The sequence below is a fragment of the Chiloscyllium plagiosum genome, unplaced genomic scaffold (genome assembly GCF_037043375.1).
Source record: "Chiloscyllium plagiosum isolate Xiang-an unplaced genomic scaffold, Cpla_swu_hap1 HiC_scaffold_2, whole genome shotgun sequence".
Classification (NCBI taxonomy): domain Eukaryota; kingdom Metazoa; phylum Chordata; class Chondrichthyes; order Orectolobiformes; family Hemiscylliidae; genus Chiloscyllium; species Chiloscyllium plagiosum.
This window is the reverse complement of record NW_028270140.1, coordinates 74,117,732-74,141,082: the sequence shown is the minus strand read 5'-3', so window position 1 is coordinate 74,141,082 and position 23,351 is coordinate 74,117,732. Positions and strand designations below refer to the sequence as shown.

General features: G+C 41.1%; 1 protein-coding gene across 7 annotated transcripts in view; it reads left to right on the top strand.

Annotated features, from left to right (window-relative positions):
- The window catches only part of vps13a (vacuolar protein sorting 13 homolog A), a 422,990-nt gene that overhangs the window by 301,710 nt on the left and 97,929 nt on the right, over nucleotides 1-23,351 (top strand). For all 7 annotated transcript variants that reach the window (XM_043712521.2, XM_043712545.2, XM_043712559.2 and 4 more), the window contains 6 exons: nucleotides 1,100-1,235; nucleotides 13,791-14,023; nucleotides 14,332-14,485; nucleotides 14,900-15,046; nucleotides 20,224-20,305; nucleotides 20,827-20,896. In XM_043712521.2, the coding sequence (XP_043568456.2) occupies nucleotides 1,100-1,235; nucleotides 13,791-14,023; nucleotides 14,332-14,485; nucleotides 14,900-15,046; nucleotides 20,224-20,305; nucleotides 20,827-20,896 (822 nt within the window). The remainder of the gene's footprint in view (nucleotides 1-1,099; nucleotides 1,236-13,790; nucleotides 14,024-14,331; nucleotides 14,486-14,899; nucleotides 15,047-20,223; nucleotides 20,306-20,826; nucleotides 20,897-23,351) is intronic.

The window sequence follows — 23,351 nt, the reverse complement described above, 5'->3', positions numbered from 1 at the left end:
GCCCACTCCAGCATCTGCAGTCCTCACTTTTTCCTAGATACCCTCTTGTCTTGTTAGTTTTTTTCAATTTAGAAGCTCTACTTCAGGTCATTCAGATTCTTCATTACTAATCATATATTAACCAAGAAGTCAAGTGAGATCTAAACAATTAATTATCACTGGTCCTTTACATTTGGCTGTTCAGCTGAACTTACCCTTAAAATTTACGATGATGCTCTGTGTGAAATGATGGAGGAGCTTTCAACATCATTAGATTTTTATATACAAAGATCATGAAGATCAAGGGTTTAGAGGGGTATATTTTGTGATATAACCCACATCCCTCCTAAGAGCAATTTGATCCAGACATAACGTAAGTGGGAGGAAGTTTGAAATCTTTAGTCAGCATTTCAGGGGATGTGGCATGAGGTGGAGAAAGGAGGAGGAAATTTCAGCTGGGAATCGGTGAGGTTGAAGGTTTCGTTAAACCTTGGGGAGCACTCCTGAACCACAGAAGTACTGAAAAATACAATACATATTGTGTATTCGAGAGAGTCAGCCTCTCCAGCTAAGCAAGAATCTCACAGCTTGAATTTCTTTAACATTTCACATCACCTTGGGATGTTATTTAGGCCTCTGCAATTTGCAGAAACATTGCTAATATTTTCAATTGTGTACTTCAAAGTTTCTCAGGGTGAAGTTGTCCAATTCATATATTTTCACCCCCAATCCTCTTCTGTCCCAATCTCTTCTGTGCATCAAGGAGTCTACCTTAAAACTGAGGCCCATAACTCTGTGAGGGAAAATGACTCCTGTAAAATGCCTTATCAGATGTTAAATGAGTGGTCCCCTATAAGTGGCAAGCAATTTGTTAGCCGCATTAGTTATTCCATTTGTTCTTGTTTTACCAAATTGGAATAAAAGTGCAGATTTCTTCTTTTTATACATTTATTTTTAAAATGTTTGCTGTCACTTAATGGCAGTGTTTCAAAAGATCAATTAATATTTTTGGTCTGTAGTTTTATCTGTACTGAAGTTTCATCTTCAAGTACTGAAAACACTGAAGTGCCACTTAGAATTTGTATTAAAACTGAAGTATTGTCTTATCGTGTGTTACCAGCAGTTCAACTGGAAAGGGACATCAACTAGAGCCAGGTAAGGCAACCTACTATACCTGGGAAGATCCAACAGGATCAAGAATGCTGAGCTGGTACTGTGGATGTGAAGATACAGTAAGAGTGCTGAGTACAATCGAGGTAATTATGTAGAGAATTTTGTGATGTTTTCACCCTCTTTCTTTTGCCGTTTGCTTTTGACTTGATGATATTAAATTCCTATCTTGTATTTCAGTTCAGTTCTCTGATATTAAAAATCTGACAATGTTTCTATTAGCGTATTTGGATGTTCCTGGTTTTATTTCATTTGCTTACAAACGTTGACCCACAGTCCACTCAATTAATGTCCTGCATGTAAATAGTAAGCAGAGTGACATTCTACTTACTTATCAGAAAGCATTAAAGAACAGTATTTGTTATTGTATTGCATTGGTTTAGTTCTATTTTCATGTATCTCACATTAGAGTCAGTTTTGTTTCTGATCATACACATGGTCAGTTGCATTAGTTGTATCACGTGACCATTAATGTGTTCACCTTTTCTCTGGCAAGGTGATAATACAAATTCTGATCCTAAGCATAATGGACCAATTTTACAAGCACCCTCCTGAAGCAGGTGGTAGTCTTTTATTTGATGAAAAGAAAATTCCGATTTTGTAACATCAAACTTTTCAGGTTTTGATTTTTGAGGCAATGGAGGCAGAGAAAGATGCATGCTCAGTTTGCATTTAATTAGCAAAACAATGTCATTGAATTTCATAGTTCGGAGACTTTGCCTCACCACAGACTGTGGTCATATAAAATGAATGTGTGTCTGCTCCACTAACCATGTCTTTGGCATTTATGCTTATTTCTCTGATATGACATACTTTGCTAGTGTGCTGTCTTTCTTAAAATCATCAATTCACTGCCCAGTTGATGAGTTCATCACTAATGAGTTGATAGACCATGAGGCAAATTTTTTACACAGTTTAATAACATTTTGACTGGTTTGTCTACTGGACCCAATTTTGTTGACCATGCCATTCATACCACATACTTTGAGAGGCATACCTTTACTTCACAGAAGCAGTGACCCAGCTATGCCATTTTCTGCAATTGAGTCTCATGCCTAAATTTGCATATAGTGTTGCTAAGAACTAAGAACAAAGAAAATTACAGCACAGGAACAGGACCTTTGGTGCTCCAAGCCTACGCCGATCCAGATCCTCTATCTAAACCTGTCGTCTATTTTCTAAGGATCAGTATCTCTTTGCTCCCTGCCCAATCATGTATCTGTCTAGCTACATCTTAAATGATATTATCGCGCCCATGTCTTCCACATCTACCATCTCCACTGTCAATGCATTCCAGGCACCCACCACCCTCTGCGTAAAGAACTTTTCACGCATATCTCCCTTAAACTTTTCACCTCTCACCTTGAACTCATGATCCCTAGTAATCAAGGCCCCCACACTCTTGGGGGGAGAGGGGAAGAAGCTTCTTGCTATCCACCCTGTCTATATCTCTTATGATTTTGTAGACCTCAATCAGGTGCCCCCTCAACCTTCATCTTTCTAATGAAGATAATCCTCATCTGCCCAACCTCTCTTCATAGCTAGTGGCCTCCATACCAGGCCACATTCTGGTGAACCTCCTCTGCACCCTCTCCAAACCATCCACATCCTTTTGGTACCAGAACTGTACGCAGTATTCCAAATGTGTTTGACACATCTGCAGAATCAGGAAACTTTCTAGCTTACTGAACTCATATCAGGAAGAACAAATCTTTGCTCCAGGATTGGGTGTGTGACAGTGTAGTTCATTGACCTTGGAAGCAGTAACTGTGCAGAGGGAGTTGCTATGTTATGAATTCTTCTTAGACTCTGCATCAAAGTAGATCTTGGTGAGAGTTCCTGCTGAGTAAGAAATAGTTGAATGACCATTTCTGGTCCTGAGAGAAGCTATTAATAAAAGGAATCAGATGACCATTAATTGTACTGGTTGTCCAGTTAGTTGCAAACAGAAGGAGAGATAATCATTCATAGGATTGCTGATACCTGTTTACCTTGTAATGAAGGGGTACATGTTCAAGTAAATTGATGCTGGAAAACAAGACCCTGTCATGGGCTGGCATTATGAACCATATGAGGTATTCTCTAATGACTGTGCGGTGGAAAGCCTCCATAATGACTGGAGGATACCTCATTTGCAAGGAAATTTTAACATTCCACATTCCCTCCTTCCACCCAACTCTGTGTGACCTTGCATAGGATCCTTAAAGCTGCACACTGCCGTGGCAGAATATGCCACAAACTGTGGAGAAGGATGTGGAAGTAGAGAACCTGGATAAATAAATAATATCTTTAAAAGTGTCTATATTACAGAAAAGGAGGCCCTGAACACCTTAAAATGCATAAAGATGGATAAATCCCCAAGACTTGATCAGGTGTACCCCAGAACTTTGTGGGAAGCAAGGGAAGTGGTTGCTGGACCTCTTGCATCATTGATAACCAGAGGTGAGGTGGCAGAAGACTAGAGGGTAGCTAATGTGGTGCATTATTTAAAAAATATGGCAAGGAAAAGCCAGGGAACAATAAACTGGTGAGACTGATATCAGTAGTGGATAAGTTAATGGAGGGGATTCTGAAGGACAGGGTTTACATGTATTTGGAAAGGCAAGGACTGATTAGTGAAAGTCAACATGGCTTTGTGCATGGGAAGTTGTGTCTCACTAACTTGATTGAGTTTTTTGAAGAAGTAACAAAAGTTTGACAGATTGAAGGAGCTGAAACTTTATTGCTGGAACAGCACAGCAGGTCAGGCAGCATCTAGGGAACAGAAGATTCGACGTTTCGGGCACATGCCCTTCTTCAGGAATTGAAGGAGTTGTCTATATGTACGTAAGCAAGGTGTTTGACAAGATTCTGCATGTTAGACTAATTAGATTAGATTAGATTACATTACAGTGTGGAAACAGGCCCTTCGGCCCAACAAGTCCACACCGACCCACCGAAGCGCAACCCACCCATACCCCTACATTTACTCCTTACCTAACACTGCGGGCAATTTAGCATGGCCAATTCACCTGACCTGCATATCTTTGGACTGTGGGAGGAAACCGGAGCACCCGGAGGAAACCCACGCAGACACGGGGAGAACGTGCAAACTCCACACAGTGATTCGCCTGAGGCGGGAATTGAACCTGGGTCTCAGGCGCTGTGAGGCAGCAGTGCTAACCACTGTGCCACCGTGCTGCCCATGGTGGCACAGTGGCACAGTGATTAGCAAGGTTAGATCACATGGAATCCAGGGAGAGCTAGCCATTTGAAGACAAGATTGACTTAAAGGTAGGAGGTGAAGGGCGATAGTGAAGGTTTTATGGATTGGAGGCCTGTGACCAGCAGTGTGCCACAAGGATCGGTACTGGGTCTGCTGCTTTTTGTCATTTATATAAATGGTTTGAATGTGGATTTCAGAAGAATGGTGAGTAAGTTTGCAGATAACACAAAATTGGTGTAGTGGACAGTGAAGAAGGTTATCTCAGAGTACAATGGGATCTTGATCAGTAGGCCGAGGCGTGGAAGCTGATGAAGTTTAATTTCAATAAATGTGAGATGTTGCATTTTGGTAAGGCGAATCGGGCAGGACTTGTACACTTCATGGTAAGGTCCTTTTGCTGAACAAAGAAACCTTGGCGTGCAGGTTCATAGTTCTTGAAAGTGGAGTTGCAGGTAGATACAATAGTGAAGAAGTGTGCTTTCCTTTATTAGTCAGTGCATCGTGTACAGGAGTTGGGATGTCATGTTACAGCTGTCCAGGACAATGGCTGGGCAACTTTTGGAATACTGCATTCAGTTCTGGTCTCCGTGCTGTAGGAAAGATATTGTGAAACTTGAAAGGCTTCAGAAAAGATTCATAAAAATGTTGGGGGGTTTGAGCTATTGGGAGAGGCTGAATAAGCTGAGGCTATTTGCCCTGGAGTGTTGAGGGTTGACCTTATAGAATTGGCATGGTGGCTCAGTGGCTATCACTGCTACCTCACAACACCAGGGACCCAGGTTCGATTTCAGCCTCGGCAACTATCTGTGTAGAGTTTGCACATTCTCCCCGTGTCTGTGTTGGTTTCCTCTGGGTGCTCCGGTTTCCTCCCACAGTCCAAAGATGTGCAAATGAGGTGAATTAGCCGTGCTAAATTGACCCAGCGTGTTTTGGGATGTGCAGATTAGATGCATTAGTCAGGGCAAATGTAGAGTAATCGGATAGGGGAATGGATCTGAATGGTTTACTCTTCGGAGGTTCGGTGTGGACTTGTTGGGCCAAATGACCTGTTTTCACACTGTAGGGATTCTATGAAGTTTATAAAATAATGAAGGATATGGATAGGTTGAATAGCCAAGCTCTTTTTCCCAAGGTAGAGGAGTCCAAAATGTGAGGGTATAGGTTTAAGGTGAGGGGAGGGGGGAAGCAAATATAAAAGGGACCTAAGGGGCAACGTTTTCATGCAGAGGGTGGTGTGTGAATGGAATGAGCTGTCAGAGGAATGTGGTGGAAGTTGGCATAATTACAACATTTGAAAGGCATCTGGATGGTTACATAAATAGAAAGGGTTTAGTGATAAATGGGCCAAATGCTGGCAAATGGCACTAGATTAATTTAGAACACCTGGTCAGCGAGGTCTGGTTGAACCAAAGGGTCTGTTTCCCTGCTGTACAACTCTGACTCTGTACCAGTGGGCTCATGCCCGAAGTGTCGATTCTCTTGCTCCTTGGATGCTGCGCTTTTCCAGGAACACATTTTCAGCTCTGATGTGGAGGGAACAAGGTAGTTTGGGCAACATCAGGTGTTGCTGAGCTCATAAGCCTGTTTCATGTATGTAAACAAATGGATATTCTATGTAAGACTTGTTTAACTTGGAACATTGTGTTTTTTTTTTGTTTGTCATCTCTTGATGACTTACGGAAGTGAGAGGTAAGGTGGTTCCTCTCAAGTGACCAGGATCTCCAGTGCCTGGTTCAGGAGGTCTGATTGAATTGAATTGAATTGAATTTGTTAAGGCAATATCAGAGTGGTCAGTGCAAGAAAAATCCAGAGATTAAAAATTTTTTGGCAGTTTTGGAAGAGACCTGACTTGGGTCAGAAATAAGTATAGTTTCTGTCCTAGAAAGGAATATAGAACAGTTCAAGGAAAACAGTTAGCTCAGTATGAATGTTAAATTTGGGGAAACTTCCAAACAGGAGTATTTAGTTAGAAACTTGCAGGTTATTAAAAGCTGTAAAGGTCTAAGTTTTTAGATTTGTAAATATTCATACAGTCAGATATGCTGTAATGCAGTATTTCGCTCTCGTGCAATCCCATGTTATAAGAAAACCACGTAATAGCAGCGCAATTTAAACTTATTGGGCCAAAATTGCATTATAACCAATACAAGCTTTAAAGTTTTGCCCTTTAGAAACAGTGTCCCCAGTTCGTCAAATGTGTTATCGTGAAACCATGTTAACGAAACGTGCATTATAGCAGAACGACCTGTGTAAGAAGACTTCACAATTCAGAGGAAAGAACCAAGGAGAATCAGTTGAATTGAACATAAAGATTTGCTGTAAAGTGACCATTTTCCACATTGGAGTGTCTAACACAGTGTGTCAGGTGACGGTGCAAGACTTTGCTTTGTGGTTTAAGATCTTTTACATTGTGGTCTATAATTGGATAGCTTAACTTATGTTTGTTCTTTGCTGTAATAAACTTCCATTCTATTGTTAAAGAAACTGCAACCCTGCATGACTGTTTCAGTAAATGGCAACCACATTTACTAAATTAATAAAACTATGTATGATCAATCAGGCTGGATTTTATTTTGGAGTAATAATAAATCTATCCATCCTTCAAGCTGCTTCATCCCTCAGGTGTCAGAAGGTGGAAGAGATGTCTGAGGAGGCAGTGTCAAATCTCATCAATCCACAGACCACTGACTACAGATTCATGTACTTTGGATATACACAGCATGCATTTAGATTGGATTGCACATGGTGAAGGAGCTGCAATGCAGTCTGAATCAGAGGTGAAAGTGAACAGTCCCTTTTGTAAAGATGCTACAGTGGAAATTGAGATAAGACTTCATGAGTCACATCAAGAGCACAGTATTTCAAGCATTAAATTGTTCTGCTATTAAGCGATTTTGTTATAACACGGGATTGCACGAGAACAAAATACCGCATTATAGCACATCTGACTATACAAATGTGTGGATGTCTGATGAAGTTCTCTGAAATAATGCAAGCTGACATAGGGAATAAAGGAGACCATCACAGTGATGACCGCCTCATTTCGGCGGCTTGTTTGAATGAGCTTTAACCATAAGAGAACAGCAAGAACTGATCAATAGTACATGCTGCATCACTTTTTGAATGGATACAAGAGCATTGTAACTCTGTAAAGAGTACAGCGCTCACTCAATAACCTGGCTCAGTTCACTCAGAATATGAATATCCATGAAACAGATGAACTGTGTTTGCACTGGTGACACAACGGTTGCAGGTGTGGATGATTGCACCTACGTAACTAACTCCAGCTCATCCGCTTGGAGGCCAACATAGAGCTGGGAGGTTAGTAAGGAGGATGAATGTCATGTAAACATCAGGCATCCTCCTCATCATCCAACTCCCCAGCTCCTCTACCAAAACTCTTTGTGACATTTATCTAAATTGGCTGCAAATGCAGAGACTGCAGTTGGAGGTAGGGCTCTTCCATGATGAGTGCAGCCACCAAGCTGCTCCGTGCCTCATAGATGAGAGGTGAGTTGCCTGCCTGCACATCTTCTGAGGCAAAGTGGAGGATATTTCATCAGAGTCTTTATGAGTGCAGTGCGTCATATCCTGTACATCACTGTTAGTTCATCATAGTTTCATTTCGTATCACTTTTGAAGATCACCTTCGAGCATGTTGTCAGTACATATCTATTGCAAAAGCATTTTTGGTCTGGTTTTATGCACTTATGCCCTCAATGAGATTTTTTTTTACAGAACGAATGAGTTTCTTATCATAGGCAATGAAAATTGCATGCTGCAATCCATCTCCCATTGTGACTATCACGAGCAAGTGAATTCCCATGTATGTCTAAAGGCTGTTTTCCTTTCCAGCCCTTTGAATAAAATAGTAATACCAATGGTCACAAAGATTGAGATGCTTCTTGAAGCATTTTCTATCCTTCAGTGATTGATCCTCCCTGAGAAATGATGATTAGATTTTTAATCAAATCCAGTTTCTCATGTGCACTTAGGTGTGAGCACTGTACCGAAGTAAGTCATCTGCAGGCGAGTGTTACATAGTTGTTAATTTGATAGTGGCCTCAATCGCACATGCACACCCATTCAAAATGCTTTGAGTGATTTGTTCATCAGAATCTATCTTCTTATGCCTTTTAAAAAAAAAGTTTTAATAATTTATCTTCCACTGGTTGTTGGGTAAGTAAGTTCCAAAAATGCACAACTTTCAGCTCCATCTTAACTGAGGCACTCCCTTATTTTTAAATTATCTCTAGTTTTATTCTGTCCCACAAAAGAAGATACCCTTTCATCATCTATCCTGTCACCTTCATAATCTTAATGAAACATGTATGTTTCCCGGACCAGCGGCTGGCGCGGGGAGGGAGTCCCGGAGCGGCGGCTGGCGCGGCGAAGCAGTCCCGGAGCGGCGGCTGGCCTGGGAAAGCAGTCCCGGAGAGCGGCGGCTGACCTGGGGAAGCAGTCCCGGAGCGGCGGCTGACCTGGGGAAGCAGTCCCGGAGCGGCGGCTGGCGCGGGGAAGCAGTCCCGGAGCGGCGGCTGGCGCGGGGAAGCAGTCCCAGAGCGGTGGCTGACCTGGGGAAGCAGTCCCGGAGCGGCGGCTGGCGCGGGAAAGCAGTCCCAGAGCGGCGGCTGGCGCGGGGAAGCAGTCCCAGAGCGGCGGCTGACCTGGGGAAGCAGTCCCGGAGCGGCGGCTGGCCTGGAGAAGCAGTCCCGGAGAGCAGCGGCCGTCCTGGGGAAGCAGTCCCGGAGCGGCAGCTGACCTGGGGAAGCAGTCCCGGAGCGGCGGCTGACCTGGGGAAGCAGTCCCGGAGCGGCGGCTGACCTGGGGAAGCAGTCCCAGAGCGGCGGCTGACCTGGGGAAGCAGTCCCGGAGCGGCGGCTGGCCTGGGGAAGCAGTCCCGGAGCGGCGGCTGGCCTGGGAAAGCAGTCCTGGAGAGCGGCGGCTGGCGCGGGGAAGCAGTCCCGGAGCGGCGGCTGGCGCGGGGAAGCAGTCCCGGAGCGGCGGCTGGCGCGGGGAAGCAGTCCCGGAGCGGCAGCTGGCGCGGGGAAGCAGTCCCGGAGCGGCGGCTGGCGCGGGGAAGCAGTCCCGGAGCAGCGGCTGGCGCGGGGAAGCAGTCTCAAAACTTACCTTGGAGCAGTTATGAGCCGGTGTGTAGCGGACTGGAGGTTTGGAGTTGAGTGGGGATGGTTGTTGTACTGTGGTCTGGCAAGGGCGGTCAGACTACATTTGTAAGCCTCTGCATTGATCTGTTGCAATGTAATGTTTACTTGAAATTTTTTTATTTGACGGTAATGTCAATCCTTTAACTTATTTGTAACTCATTTTTTAAACACTCTGAAGTAATGCAACCAATTTTCTCTTTATTCCTCTTATGTATATAAGATTCGTACCTAGTAATTGTATCTAAGATGGCTCCATAAGAGGTGACATTGTTAAACTTTTCACAGTACTCCTGTATTTGAGTAACTGTGACAATAAATGATATTTTGATTCTAATTCTCTCTGCTTTAAATAAACTTCTGTTGAGAAATATCCAAATCTGTCCAACCTTTCCAGGTAGAACATCTCCCTAAGTGAACCTTCCCTCAACTGTGGTGATGTAATTTTGTTTTGTTAAATAAAGCAACCAAAACTACACATAGTGTTGGACACGTGGTCTCACTAATTCCCTGCACAACAGTGGTAAAACATCCTGACCTTTATATTCCCTTCACCTTGTAGCGAATGCAAAGATTGCATTTTCCTTGCTAATCACTTGCTACACTTGCATGCTAATGTTTTGTGACTCAAGTACCAGGACACCCGGTCTTTGAGTATATCGATTGCTTTCCCAAGGTGGTGGGAAGTATAGTTGTATAATTGGAGTCAGTGAATGGAAGGTTGGTTTGCATGATGGACTGAGCTGTGTTCACAACTCTCTGTAGTTTCTTGCAGTCTTAGGAAAAGCAGTTGCCATACAACACTGTGATGCATCCAGATAGAATGCTTTATATGGTGCATCTATGAAAATCATCAAGAGTCCTTGTGGACATGCCAAATTTTGTTAGCCACCGAAGGAAGTTGTTGTGCTTTCTTAAAAATTGCATTGATGAAGGTGAACGAGGACGGATTGTTGGTGATAATCAGTCCCAGGAACTTGACGTTCTTGATCATCTCTACCTCAGCATCATTAATGCAGACAGATGTGTGCCCTCTACTCAGCTTCCTGAAGTCAGTGACCAACTCCTTTGTTTTGCTGGTGTTGATGGAGAGATTGCTGTCTTTAAACCATGCCACTAAGCAAGGAACTTTGTCTTGTTTTAGATCTGACCTATGGAATTTGGCCCCATAGTCATGAGTATGTAAGGAGTATAGTAGAGGCTGAGTACTTAGTCTTACAGGGCACCGGTCTTGAGGATTATGATGGAGGAGGTATTGTCACCTGTTCTTATTGATTGTAGTCTGTGAGTCAGGAACCCAAGGATCTGATTAGAGGGGGAGCTAGGATGTCACAGTTTAGAGATGAGTTTGTTTGGAGTTACGATGTTGAAGGCGGAGCTGTAGCCAATAGCAAAGTTGCTTGACTTTGCTATCCATGTTATCCAAATTGACAAGGTCTTTTCCCTGGCATGGGGAGTCCAGAACTAGAGGGCATAGGTTTAGGTGTGGGAGGGGAAAGATCTAAAAGAGACCTAAGGGACAACTTTTTCACGCAGAGGCTGGTGCGTGTATGGAATGAGCTGCCAGAGGAAGTGTTGATATCAGGCAACATAAATAGCATGCAAGTTATGACATTAATCAATATGTAGCGCTGATTTCATGACAGTGCCACCATTTTCCAAAACCACTTCTACTTGACTTCACAAAATTAACTCTCACCAACAATTATGTGTTGCTTTAATATTTATTCTATTTGGTACAAATATATGCATTTTTTGGTACTCTCCTGTACTTATCTAAATGTATTTAACAAGTTGCTTCTGAATTACTTAGTATTAAACATGACTGAGAATTGAAAAACCATGCAGAACAAAATATGATGCTAGAAGAGGGAGGAAGGGAAGAATGGTTTCCTACTGAAACCTTATCCACAAGTCTTTCTAAACAGCAGTTATCTTATCACTGTTCAGATAGTGTATAAGATCTATGAGTCCCTTTTGTTCTGGCAGTAATCAGAATTTCTTCACTCTGTAGCCACCAATATTTGAACCACAATGAGAGGTTACCACTGACTTCTGGGTGATGAAGGTTATCCACTTATACCACAACTCATAACATAGTCTGGCACCCATGCATTTGTATGCAGTAGGTATTAAATGAAAGCCATATTACCACGTAGCATATTACAAAGAATATCATGGGTGTCTACAAGGATGCTTCTGTCTGGACTACTCAAAGAACTTTCCACTACTCAGGTGAGCAGGTCTCTCAAGTTTTGTAGTAGTATCCTCTAAACTGTATAACGATTGAGAGAACGATTATGAGAGAGCAACTCTTCCCAGCACCTATTCAGTGAGAAGCTGAGGAGCAGGAACATTGGGAAGTTGAAGAATGCTACAATGTAGCTGCCTCTTTGTACTTGTACTGTATTTATTCAATGAAATAATTATTTTAGCAACATCTACATAGAACTTTTTTTCAGTCTTAGGACCGTCCAAAACATTTCACAGCCGGTGATATACTTAAGTGTTAGCACCGTTGTAAGAAATGCAGCATTAATTAAGTATACTGTCTCCCAAATAGCATAACGTTTTAATGAGAATAGTTTTAGTAATTTCTTTTCCAATCTTCAAATTATTAGAAGAAATCTGATACACCCATCTGGGAGAGCCTTGATTGAACCTCTATTTTAAAGGCTCGATGTGTAACTCTGCGCACTCACATGAATACTGCATTTGATTGTAAGTCTAGATATTTGTACACAAGTCTTTGGAGTGATGCTCAAGCCTATGAGGAGAAACTATTATTGATCAACTGAATTTCAGTTAACATGCTGAAGCATAGCACCAGGCCTATAATTTCTGTTCCTACCTGGTACCCTAGACTTGATCCATCTTCCTGTTTTTAAAAAGAAATCTCACTAGCTGTCCACAAGGCCTCTTGAACTATCCTCTTTCCTACTGACTTTATTTACATGTGAATGTATTTCTGCTGCATTTTTGCTAACCTCTAACAGATGAAGATTCAATCCATCTAGAGTAAGAGTTTAATCCTTTCTAAGTTTGGTTGGCCATTCCTTCTGTTTCCCACACCCCCCTTCCTAAAATTACTGCAACTTTTGATCTCAACTTCATGCCCACAGTCTCTTGTAACTATTACTAAAGAAAGTTGCGAACGATCAAAAATTGGAAGATATTAATGGTATGGTTGAGTGAGTGCAGAAATGCTTTTAGGAAGGGTAAACAGCGAGGAAATGTACAATAAAAGGGAGGTGCAGAGGGCTAGATGAAGTGAGGCCTTGGAGTGCATATGTTCCAAGATGTTAGGACAGTCAGGTAGCGGTACCGAAAGCACATGATGGCTTTCCTTCATTGTGCGAGTTACAGAATACCAAAGTAGCAATGTAATGCTGTAACCATACAAGACCTTGGCTGGGCCAGAACTTGAGTTTTATGTACAGTTCTGGTCACGATGTTATAAAAATGTCATAATTGGTCTAGAGAGAGTACAGAGGAAATTTACATGAAGCTTGCTAGGATTTGAAAATTGTAGATATGATGAAACGTTGCGTGAGTTAGGGTTGTTTTCTTTTGAGCAGAGGAAGCTGAAGGTTGACTTAATCAAGTTGCCCAAAATAATGAGAGACTGGGATGGAGTGGACAAGAAAGACCATTTTTCCCTAGCAGAAAGGCTAATCACCAGGAGGCACAGATTTAAGGCGATTGGCGGAAGGATTAGAGGGAAAATGAGTACCAGCTTGTTCACACAGTGTGGTGGATTTCTGGAATTTGCTATCCCGTTTGGTGGTTGAGACAGAAGACATCAACTTCTTTGATCTGTACCTGAAGCCTTGTAACTTGCAAGTCTAAGATCCAGGTGCTATTAAGTAGGATTAGAGTGAATGGCTAATTTATTCAGTCAGTGCAGTCACAATGGGCTGAATGATCTTTTTGAAGGCTGTAACATTACTATGGTTCAATGGAAACAATTTATGTTTTCCCGTTCCCCGACACTCTGAGGTTCGTGGTGTTCTGATCCTTCGCGTTCCTATCTTGTTTTCTGAATGTTAATAAATTTGTAAAATATTTCTTTCCTTAATTTAGTTGTGTAGTTGTTTTAATCTTTACCAATCTTGTTTCTTGCGTTAGTCGCTCTCTCTCTCTTTCTCTCACCATATTTAATATATGCCTTTTCTTTAATATTAATTTTGCTGTTTAATTTGCAATGCTAATAGCCAAAAATTTTCAAAGTTGCAAAGGAGATTCAATGTTCAGATATACTACTTTACTTTCAGGATATATTCTCAGAGATTCCTCAAGAAAATGGGAAGATTTATTTAGCATCCTTCTTTGAGGGTCTGCAGAGAATCATTGTGTTCACGGATGATGAAGGAACATTCAGACTTACTCAAGAAAATGAGAAAGCAGAGCAAGCAGAACAGGAGATCATTCTGTCATTGCAGAACTTGGGGATTTCACTGATTAATAATTCAACAAAGCAAGAAGTGGTCTACATTGGTATAACAAGGTGAATGCGTGCTTTGTAGCAGGTTATTGTGAAATGTAATGCATTATTGAACCTGACCTTCAGCTTTCTCATGGTTCCTGTTACTAAAGTGTATGGTTTTTGACCACAAGTTACTACTCCCATTCAGAAATAGAAAATTTCAAACAATTTTTGATATCTCTGTATTTTTATTTCACATTGAATGCCACACATTTCATAATGAATGCTGTATTAATAATAGAATCTGTAACATCAAGATTTTTGATGTTAGGATAATTGAATGCAATTTTGAAGAATTTTACATGTTTGTTATTCTGTTTGCAACTCAGTTCTGATGTTGTTTGGGAAAGTAAACCCAAGGCGAAATTGCGCTGGAAACCAATGAGTAGAAAGCAAACAGCTCAGCTGGAGCAGGTTTACAAAGAATATATAGAGTCTTCTCCTCAAGAGAGCCACATTGCTGAACTTCCATGTGATTTTCAGGTCAGTTGAAAATTATGCTTACGTTGATCATTTGTATTTGAGTAGTTTAATAATTAATTGAAGTGGATGGCAACATTTTCAATTACATAAAAAAACCTGTCGTCTTAAATTGCTTAATTAAGTTTAGTATTATTAACAGGTCCAATCCCTCCATCAAAATTAAGGCTTGCTTCATGCGGATTGAAATAAATGGGTAGGGAAATTCATGGTCTGGTTTTTGTTTCATGGTGTGATTAGTCTCCTCAATTTAGTCTGTCAATTTTATAATGACACTGAATGAAGAGAGCAAATCACACTACATCATTTGTAGTGATGAAGTCAAATTGTAAGTGACTATTTGGATTCAGTTTAAAAAAAAATGTCTTTTTGAAAGTAAACATTCAGAAGCATCTTTTATCTCTTGCAAACAAAAAGGCACTTTTAACTCCAAATGGCATGGACATGAAGCTCTTACAACCTTCTGAAGTACCAATAAGGAGAAATTACCTGCCAGCTATAAAAATAGAGTATACTGTCTCAACTCATCAGAAATCTCTCCGAGTCCAAATTTACAAGATCCAGGTATGTTAAAATCTGATAGCATAGGACCTTTGTTAGTATGCAAATGGTATATGAATTGTTTAAAGTTTGCAACAGAATCATTTATCATAACTTTGGTCTGAGTTTCTATGTTGTCTAATTCAAACTTTCAGGGAGGAGGAGTATTGAATTAAATAGCAAAATGAAATATTACAGATGTTAGAATTCTGAGAACAGTGAATTAATTTTGCATGTTATTGATTTATAGGCTTAAGTGTTATGTTATGAGATCAGGACTGCTGCTATCCCCCGCACATCTGAAATCCAGTGTAAAGATGTCAGATTGTGAACTTGATGTTAGTATGCCAGCCTCTGAAATAGAAGTCAATCTGCATTGATCAGAATATATGTTGATTACAGTATTCAGTGGGTGCTTGGGGAAACTTTTTTTGGAAGTGGTTACATTTTTAGTGGTAACGCTGTAAAGCGTTTTAAAAGCTGCAACTGGGACTGTGATTGACTTTAGCAGAACAAGGCAAGGAGAGTTGTTATTTTTCAATTTAAAACTCTGCTGGGAAATTTTCTAAGCAATGGAACAGCCAGGAAATGTTGAAGGAAAAATTGTGGGCAGTAGCATTTGTGGTGAATGTCACTGTGCCCAATTGGAATAGTTCTTAGGAGAAGGAGAAGGAAGATGGTAGCTGGCAAAGGACAGCTGTGCCCTATGGTCAGTCAAGTTAGCTTAACTAATTCTGCCAAAACGCCTATAGGGGAAAGTCAATAGCAGCTGTCAGACAACAGATATAGTTAAAAATCACACAACACGAAGTTATAGTCCAACAGGTTAGCAGTGCTTTGAAAACTAGTGCTTCCAAGCAAACCTGTTGGACTGTAACATGGTGCGGTGTGCTTTTTAACTTTGTCCACCTCAGTCCAACACTGGCACCTCCAAATCAGGACAACAGATAAGACCCTATCTAGCAAGGCTCAGATACTTGAAAGTGACGGAGTACCAGTACCTCTGAAGACTTGAGCTGTCTAGGAGCACAGTAACTGCAATCTGTGAAATGCTGAATCTTGAAATTGGATTCTGTTGTGTAAGTGTGTATCTGATGCTTGTGGCCTTGAAGGTCTTTGACTGCAGGGCCTTTCCAGATGGCATATGGAGGCTTTTTGGTGGATTTTGCACCACCGCATCCTTAGAATGTCATCATTCACATACATGATTTGATAACAATATTAATATCCTATCTTGGATTCTATAAATTGAACATTAATGTTTAGTTATCTCAACTGTTATGTTCACTCTCCTTGTTTAACCTGCAGTATCAAAAGTATCTGGGCGGCATGGTGGCTCAGTGGCTAGCACTGCTGCCTCACAGCACCAGGGACCCAGGTTCAATTCTAGCCTCAAGTGACTGTGTGGAGTTTGCACATTCTCCCTGTGTCTGCGTGGGTTTCCTCCCATAGTCCAAAGATATGCTAATTAGGTGAATTGGCCATGCTAAATTCCCCATAGTGTTCAGGGATGTATAGGTTAGGTGCATTAGTCAGGGGAAATGTACAGTAATAGGATAGGGGAATGGGTCTGGTTGGGATACTCTTTGCAGGGTCTTTGTGGACTTGTTGGCCAAAGAGCCTGTTTCTACACTGTAGGGATTCTGTGAAAAATTGTTAATGTGCTTATGCCATAACGATGTGCAGTTCTGATCACCCTGTTTGAGGAAGGATATTACTTAACTGGAGAGGGTTCAAAAAGATTTACCAGGATGTTGTCAGGAATGGATGATTTGAGATATAAAATAGATTGGAAAGGCTGGGACTTTTCTCACTAGAGTGTAGGAGCTTGACCTTATTGAAATTTATAAAATTATGAGGCGCATAGATAAGGTGAAAGATAAGGTTCTTTTCCCTCGGAGTTCAAACTAGATGACATTTTTAAGATGAGAAGAGAAAAATTTAAAAAGGACATGAGCGACAATATTTTTACACAGAGAGTGGTTTGTCTGTGGAATGAACTGCCAGTGAAAGTAGTGGATGTGGGTTAATTACAGTGTATAAAAGATATTTGGATAGATTCATGAATAGGTAAAACCAATGACTGCAGATTTTGGAAACCAGATTTTGGATTAGTGGTGCTGGAAAAGCACAGCAGTTCAGGCAGCATCCGAGGAGCAGTAAAATCGACGTTTCAGGCAAAAGCCCTTCATCAGGAATACAGGCAGAGTGCCTGAAGGTTGGAGCGATAAATAGAGGGTGTGGGGGGGGGGAGAGAAAGTAGTATAAATGACCTGGGAGTTGCAGTGGGAAAGAGACTCCCTGAGATTCTTGTAGAGATGAGGAAGAAAACTTCTTCAAGGCAGGCATCCTTGCAAGAGGATTCGCAGTAGGGTTAAAATCAACTAGGTAAAAACAATAACTGCATGAATAGGGTCCAGCACAGGCAGGTGGGACTGGTTCAGTTTGAAAACATGCTTGGCATGGACTGGTTGGACCGAAGGGTGTGTTTCCATTCTGTATGACTCTTTAGGATCTAGCAACAGTTAGTGGTCTTATTATTACAAATTTACATCCATATAAGTTTTGATGTAGCTTCTTGACTCCAAATATGACTGCCAAACCTTCTTTTTCTGTCTGGACAGGTTTATGCTCTGCATCAGCCAAAGTCCTGGCTGCATACGGTCTTGGGCATTCCTCTGCATTGGGCCATCTATGAGCTAATAATACGCTGATGCTGTACGGGGGAGGCACCGCATATCAATACCAGATATTATTTGGGATCATAGTGTGTCAACACCTTGGAGGATGATAGCTATTTCTTCCCTTACCTTAAAGCTATGGCTTGGCTATGTGATAATTTCCAAAGCTGACTCTTTTTAAAGAGTTGATGCAAAGGTGCCAGGATGGAGGCCAGGTTATGTATGAACTTTCCATAATAATTCCTCAGCCCAAGAAAAGAGCTAAGCTCCAATACAGATGTGGGAGCCAGGGCACCTTTGATCACCCTCCCTTTATCTTCCATTGGGTGTAAACCAGTCTTGTCAACTCTGTAGCCCATATAGGTCACTTGGGATGCTTGGAATACACTTTTTTCCCTTCTAAGGTGTACACCCAGAGGGGAGAAATGTCTAAGGACTGTGTCCAAGTTCTCTATGTGCTCCTTATTAGTCTTCCTGATTATTAGTATGTCATAAATGGCAATCTGAGGTAGATCATGTAAAGTGTTCTCCATTGTCCGCTGAAAAATTGCATATGCTGGCAATACCCCACTCTTGTATATTGGGTACAAACCCTTATGGGTATTTACTGTAGCATATTTCTGGGAATACGCATCTAACTGCACTTGCAAGTATTCATTTACCACCGATGGTAGTAAAATACTGGAGCCCAAGCTTAATGGGGTGAAATTGTCTGGTGCTCCGTTTTCCAGCCTTTTTACTTTTGCGTCTACTTTTGCCCATAAGACAAATGGTACTGGGTGTGGCCTTTCAAAATCGTGGAATTGCTTCCTAGTCAATATGCAAGGTGGTCTTGACTCCTTTGATCATCCCCAGACCTCCTTGGAAAAACATCCAGGTATTTACCCAGGACTTCACTCAGGCACCCGTTTTCTAATTAAAAAATGTTGAGACAATCTAGGTCAATCTTTCTTAACCAATTTTGCCCCATCAAGCTTGGGCCTGAGTCTTCTACTGTAGTGAGTTGTAACTGAAACAGCTGCTTCTTACACGAGATCGGAGCCTAAGTTGTACCCTGAATCTACGACAGTTCCTTGTATGGGTTCTCAGTCTATGTGAGGCCTTGTGCAAATTTAAGGGTTGGAGTCCAGAGTGAATTTTGTTAAAGACTAGTTTGATGATCACTGAAATGGCTGCACTGGTATCAACCTCTATTAGAACTGGGTGACCATTTAACCAAATGTTTAGTTTGATTGGTTCTGGTTTGGATGTTGCTGAGTAGTTTGACTGTTCCACACCAGTGTGTACTCTCCTGGATATCGGCCTATGAGTGCTCTTGTTCCATTTAGCTCTAGTGGGAATCTTTTTTTGCTGTCTCAAGTCCACATACCAGCAGCAAGTAGAATGGCTTGCCAGCCTAGTTCCTGAAGAAAATTTTATCCATTTGGCCGAGGTTTGGCGTTGTTTTGGGATTTTCCTGTAGGCTGACCTAGAGTCTCTCATAGAGATTCATAGAGTCCCTACAATGTGGAAACAGGCTGTTCGGCTCAACAAGTCCACACCGACCCTCTGAAGAGTAACCTACACAGACCCATTCACTTACCCTGTATTTACCCCTGACTAATGCACCTAACATCTCTGAACACTGTGGCCAATTCACCGAACCTGCACAATTTTTCGGAGGAAGCTCACGCAGACACTGGGAGAATGTGCAAACTCCACACAGACAGTCGCCCGAAGCCAGAATCGAATCTGGGTCCCTGGTGCTGAGAGGCAGCAGTGCTAGCCACCAAGTCACTGTGCCGCCCTCTGTTCCAGGTATGTCCTGAGTGAGGCTATGCAGTTGCCTTCACTCAAGTGGTACTAGCAAGGGTGTCAACTTCCATCAGAATATGCTGTAACTCATGCTCCACTTGCCACATTTTCCAGTTACAAAACCAGTTGTAGTGTCTGTTTGAAGTCCAATTGGGCTTCAGCATGTAGCACTTTTGCCTGGTTACATCACTAATCCCACATACCAAACAGTGTCTCAGCATTTCATTAAGGGTTAAACCAAAGTCAATCCAAGAACTCATTCTAAGAGGTCCACCTGGCTGACTTTGTTACAGAAACGACACAGTAGGTGTTTGGAGCTTTCGTGGCACTTGCAGTCAAAGCTAACAATTTTCTCAAATGGTTCATTGGCAATGAATAACGGAACACAAGAAGAGACCTGTACTTGCCAAATTTTCCATTTCAATGTTTTCAATAGCCTCTTCTCTACGAGTTGCAAAGCTTGTGATCATTAGTGGAGAGGAAAGCTGAGAATTTGGGAAAATTCCAAGTCTCTCTTTTCCTCTTTTAAAATAAGAGTTTGGTCACCGTGAGATGCTTTAAATTCTAGATATATTTTAGTTATTTTGGAGCAAGTGTTTTTTAATTCTCATCATTAAAATTTTAATTTTGTGCTGAATGAAGATATTAATATTGCATTTATGTTATCAGGATAATGTTTATTATTTTTGAACTAAACAGCTACTTTACTTTTGTTTCTGTTCTAAGATACAAAATCAGCTGTCTGGGGCCATCTTTCCTTTTCCGTTTTATCCAATTATTCCCCCCAAATCAGTCACCATGGATTCAGGTTGGTTTTATATAATTTATTGTATGCACTCTGCTGTAATGAAATATGTTAAATGTGATGTTTTCTGTAAATGGCATAAATAAATATGTTTTCATTCATATGGATACTCGTTGAAATTTTGAATGTCCTATTACATGGCTATGAGCTGCAGTTTAAATTAAACTTGATCGTGCTGATTAAGGTCAGTGGAGCTTGGAGTTACAGAATCTTCATTTATTAAAAAGTTATATTTGTTTGATTCTTTCAACTGTAATTTTAAGATTCCTGCAGCACTGATTTAGGAATCCTGCAAGTACTTGAGCTCAACTTTGTGTATTAGTTTTTATATTGTGATATTTAGAAGTATTTACAGGAAATTATTATCTCCTTTCCAAAGTTTATGTAAAAATGAAATGTAAACTCCTGAATCAAAATAATATTTTTAGAATATTACATTCAGTTTAGAATATGAGAAACAATTCTGTAATTGAATTTTTTTGAAAAAAAAATACAGTTCTTTAATATTTGTTTTATTTTAATAGCACCAAAGCCTTTTGCTGATGTCAGTATTATCACTAGGTTTGCAGGGAAGTCTGATATATCTCGTTTTAGGTAAGTCATAAACTTGAAATTATTTTGTCTATGATTATATGGTTAAAAGTGGGGATGTTAATTGACAACTGCACCATACTCAACACCATGAGTACCAACTCCTCAGATACTAAAACAATCTCTGCCCAAAGACAGCAAGATCTGGACAATATTCAGGCTTCACAATTAACATTGATGCCACATAGTGCCAGGCACTGATCATTTCAGAGAGAGAAACTAACCATCTCCACTTGAAATTAATGACTTCACCATCGCTGGAACTCCACAACAGACAGGGGATTGATCAGAAGCTGAATTGCACAGGTCACAGTCATACTGTGGTGATAACAGCAGGTGCGAAACTGGAAATTCTGAGGTGAATACTTCATCATCTGATTTCCCTAAAGCCTTTCCACCATCTGCAAAGCTCATGTCAGGAGTGTGATGGAATATTTGCCTGCATTGATATGGATCCAACAATGTTCAAGAAACCTGACAGCATTCAGGGCAAAGCAGTCTGCTTGAACAGCACCCTACACAGGAACTTAAGCATCCACTCCCTCTGCCACTAACATATTGTGTCCTGTTACAAGCAACTCCCTAATGCTGTTTCAATAACACCTTCCAGACTGACACACACTGCCATTTAGAAGGACAATGGTAGCAGAAACATGGGAGCATCAGCACCTATAAGTTTCCTTCTGCACTGCAAATCATTCTGGTTTGAAACAATTACTATATTTTCACTTTCAATGGATCAAAATCTTGGAACTTTCCATAGCACTATGGATGTGGTGATACATAAGGAACTGCAGTGGTTCAAGAAGGCAAATCATCACCACCACCTTGAGTTCAGTTAGGAATGAACCATATATATTGGCCTTGCTGACAACTCCTAAACCCATAAAATAATTGAAAAACAGAAATTTTCAAACAATCTATTGATAATATTCTTTATAATCTACTCAGTTCTTCTTATGCAGAATAATTTTGAATAAATCACCTTGAAGCCTTATTTTTATACCAAGATTGAAAACAGTATTTAATTAAAATCTGCACAGTATTTCTGAATAGTCCACATCTTGGAAGACATGATGCTCTGGCTTTGAACTTCCTTGTGATTCCTAAATACTGCCCTGTGACTGCTTACGTAAGATAGTAAAACAAGCTGTTCAGCACTGAAATCAAAACAGCAAATGTTGGAAATACTCAGAAGCTCTGCTCGATATGTGACAAGAGTAAACATTTCAGTCTCTGACCTTTTTGTCTGGGAGAAGTTACATGTAACTTTGCATCTCTAATTAATATTGCAGATTTAATTTTACCAGAAATCAGCCAATTATAAATGTTAGTGAGTTTCATGGATTATTTCTCTCTGCCAATCCTAGTGGATTTTGTCACGCTATCTTCCAAACTTGCCTTATTACCCAGGCATCGTACACCTATAATGTTCTATTTGTTGCACTTTCCCACTTGCCACGGGCAGAGACATACTGGCCACTGCCAGAAACTCCCAGGAGTCCTGGTGCTCGTAGTACCTTCAGTCATGCACCTGGTCAAGCACCGGCAATCTATAACTGCCCTGAACAGTTCCTATGAATTGCCTAGACATATTAAAAGGAAAGTGGCACCCCACTTTGCTGATATGGGACTGCCTGGGTCTTGGTGGGTGGGGCGTAGTGTGGCCAGTGGCTTCCATGGAGCGGGCCCTGAGATGTTGGTGCAAGGTAACCAAGAAGGTGAACTGGAGTTGCCAGGTTATCACTCTGAATTTCATTTCAGGAATTGTTGCTGTCTAGTTTCTATCTGGTTGGTGAGAGAATGGGAAACAGCATATCAGTGAAGTGAGATGATTTGGTAATAAGGATGGTAATGCAAACCAATTGGTCTCTTTCTGCTTGCTCACAACAGTCATATCTCATTATTCGACACTTGGTTGGAAAACAGGATTTGTTTTGCTGTCAAAGTTGGGAACCACCTTACAGTTGCTCTCCCAGAATTCTCCCAAATTTTTCACCTGTGCCTGTGTTGTTAAGTGGTTGGGAAGATTCCATTCTACATCTCTGACTCTTCCTAAAATGATTTTTTCTTTTCTCTCCAAAGTTCCTGTCTTAACTGCTGAGATTTTCCACAATCTGATATTTTTATTTCAACTTTCATTATCTGTAGTATTCTGCTTTTGATTTGGTCAGCAATAAATCCATTAAATCATATTACTAATAGAAACTTTGCTTGATCTTTTAGGAAAAAGTGATTGGAACAAAGTTTTCATGTAGATCCCACTGAGTATGAGATCCCTAATTGGGGTTAAACTGGACCAATCAGGGAACCCTGGCTGGCAGATATAAACAGGAGTCTGAGTCTCCACACTTTAGGGACTGGCTCTTATCTAGCTGGTCAGAGTCCATGTACTATGCACGTGCAAATAAAGAGTGACTTGACAGGATACCAGGATCTGGATTAGAGTGGTGCTGGA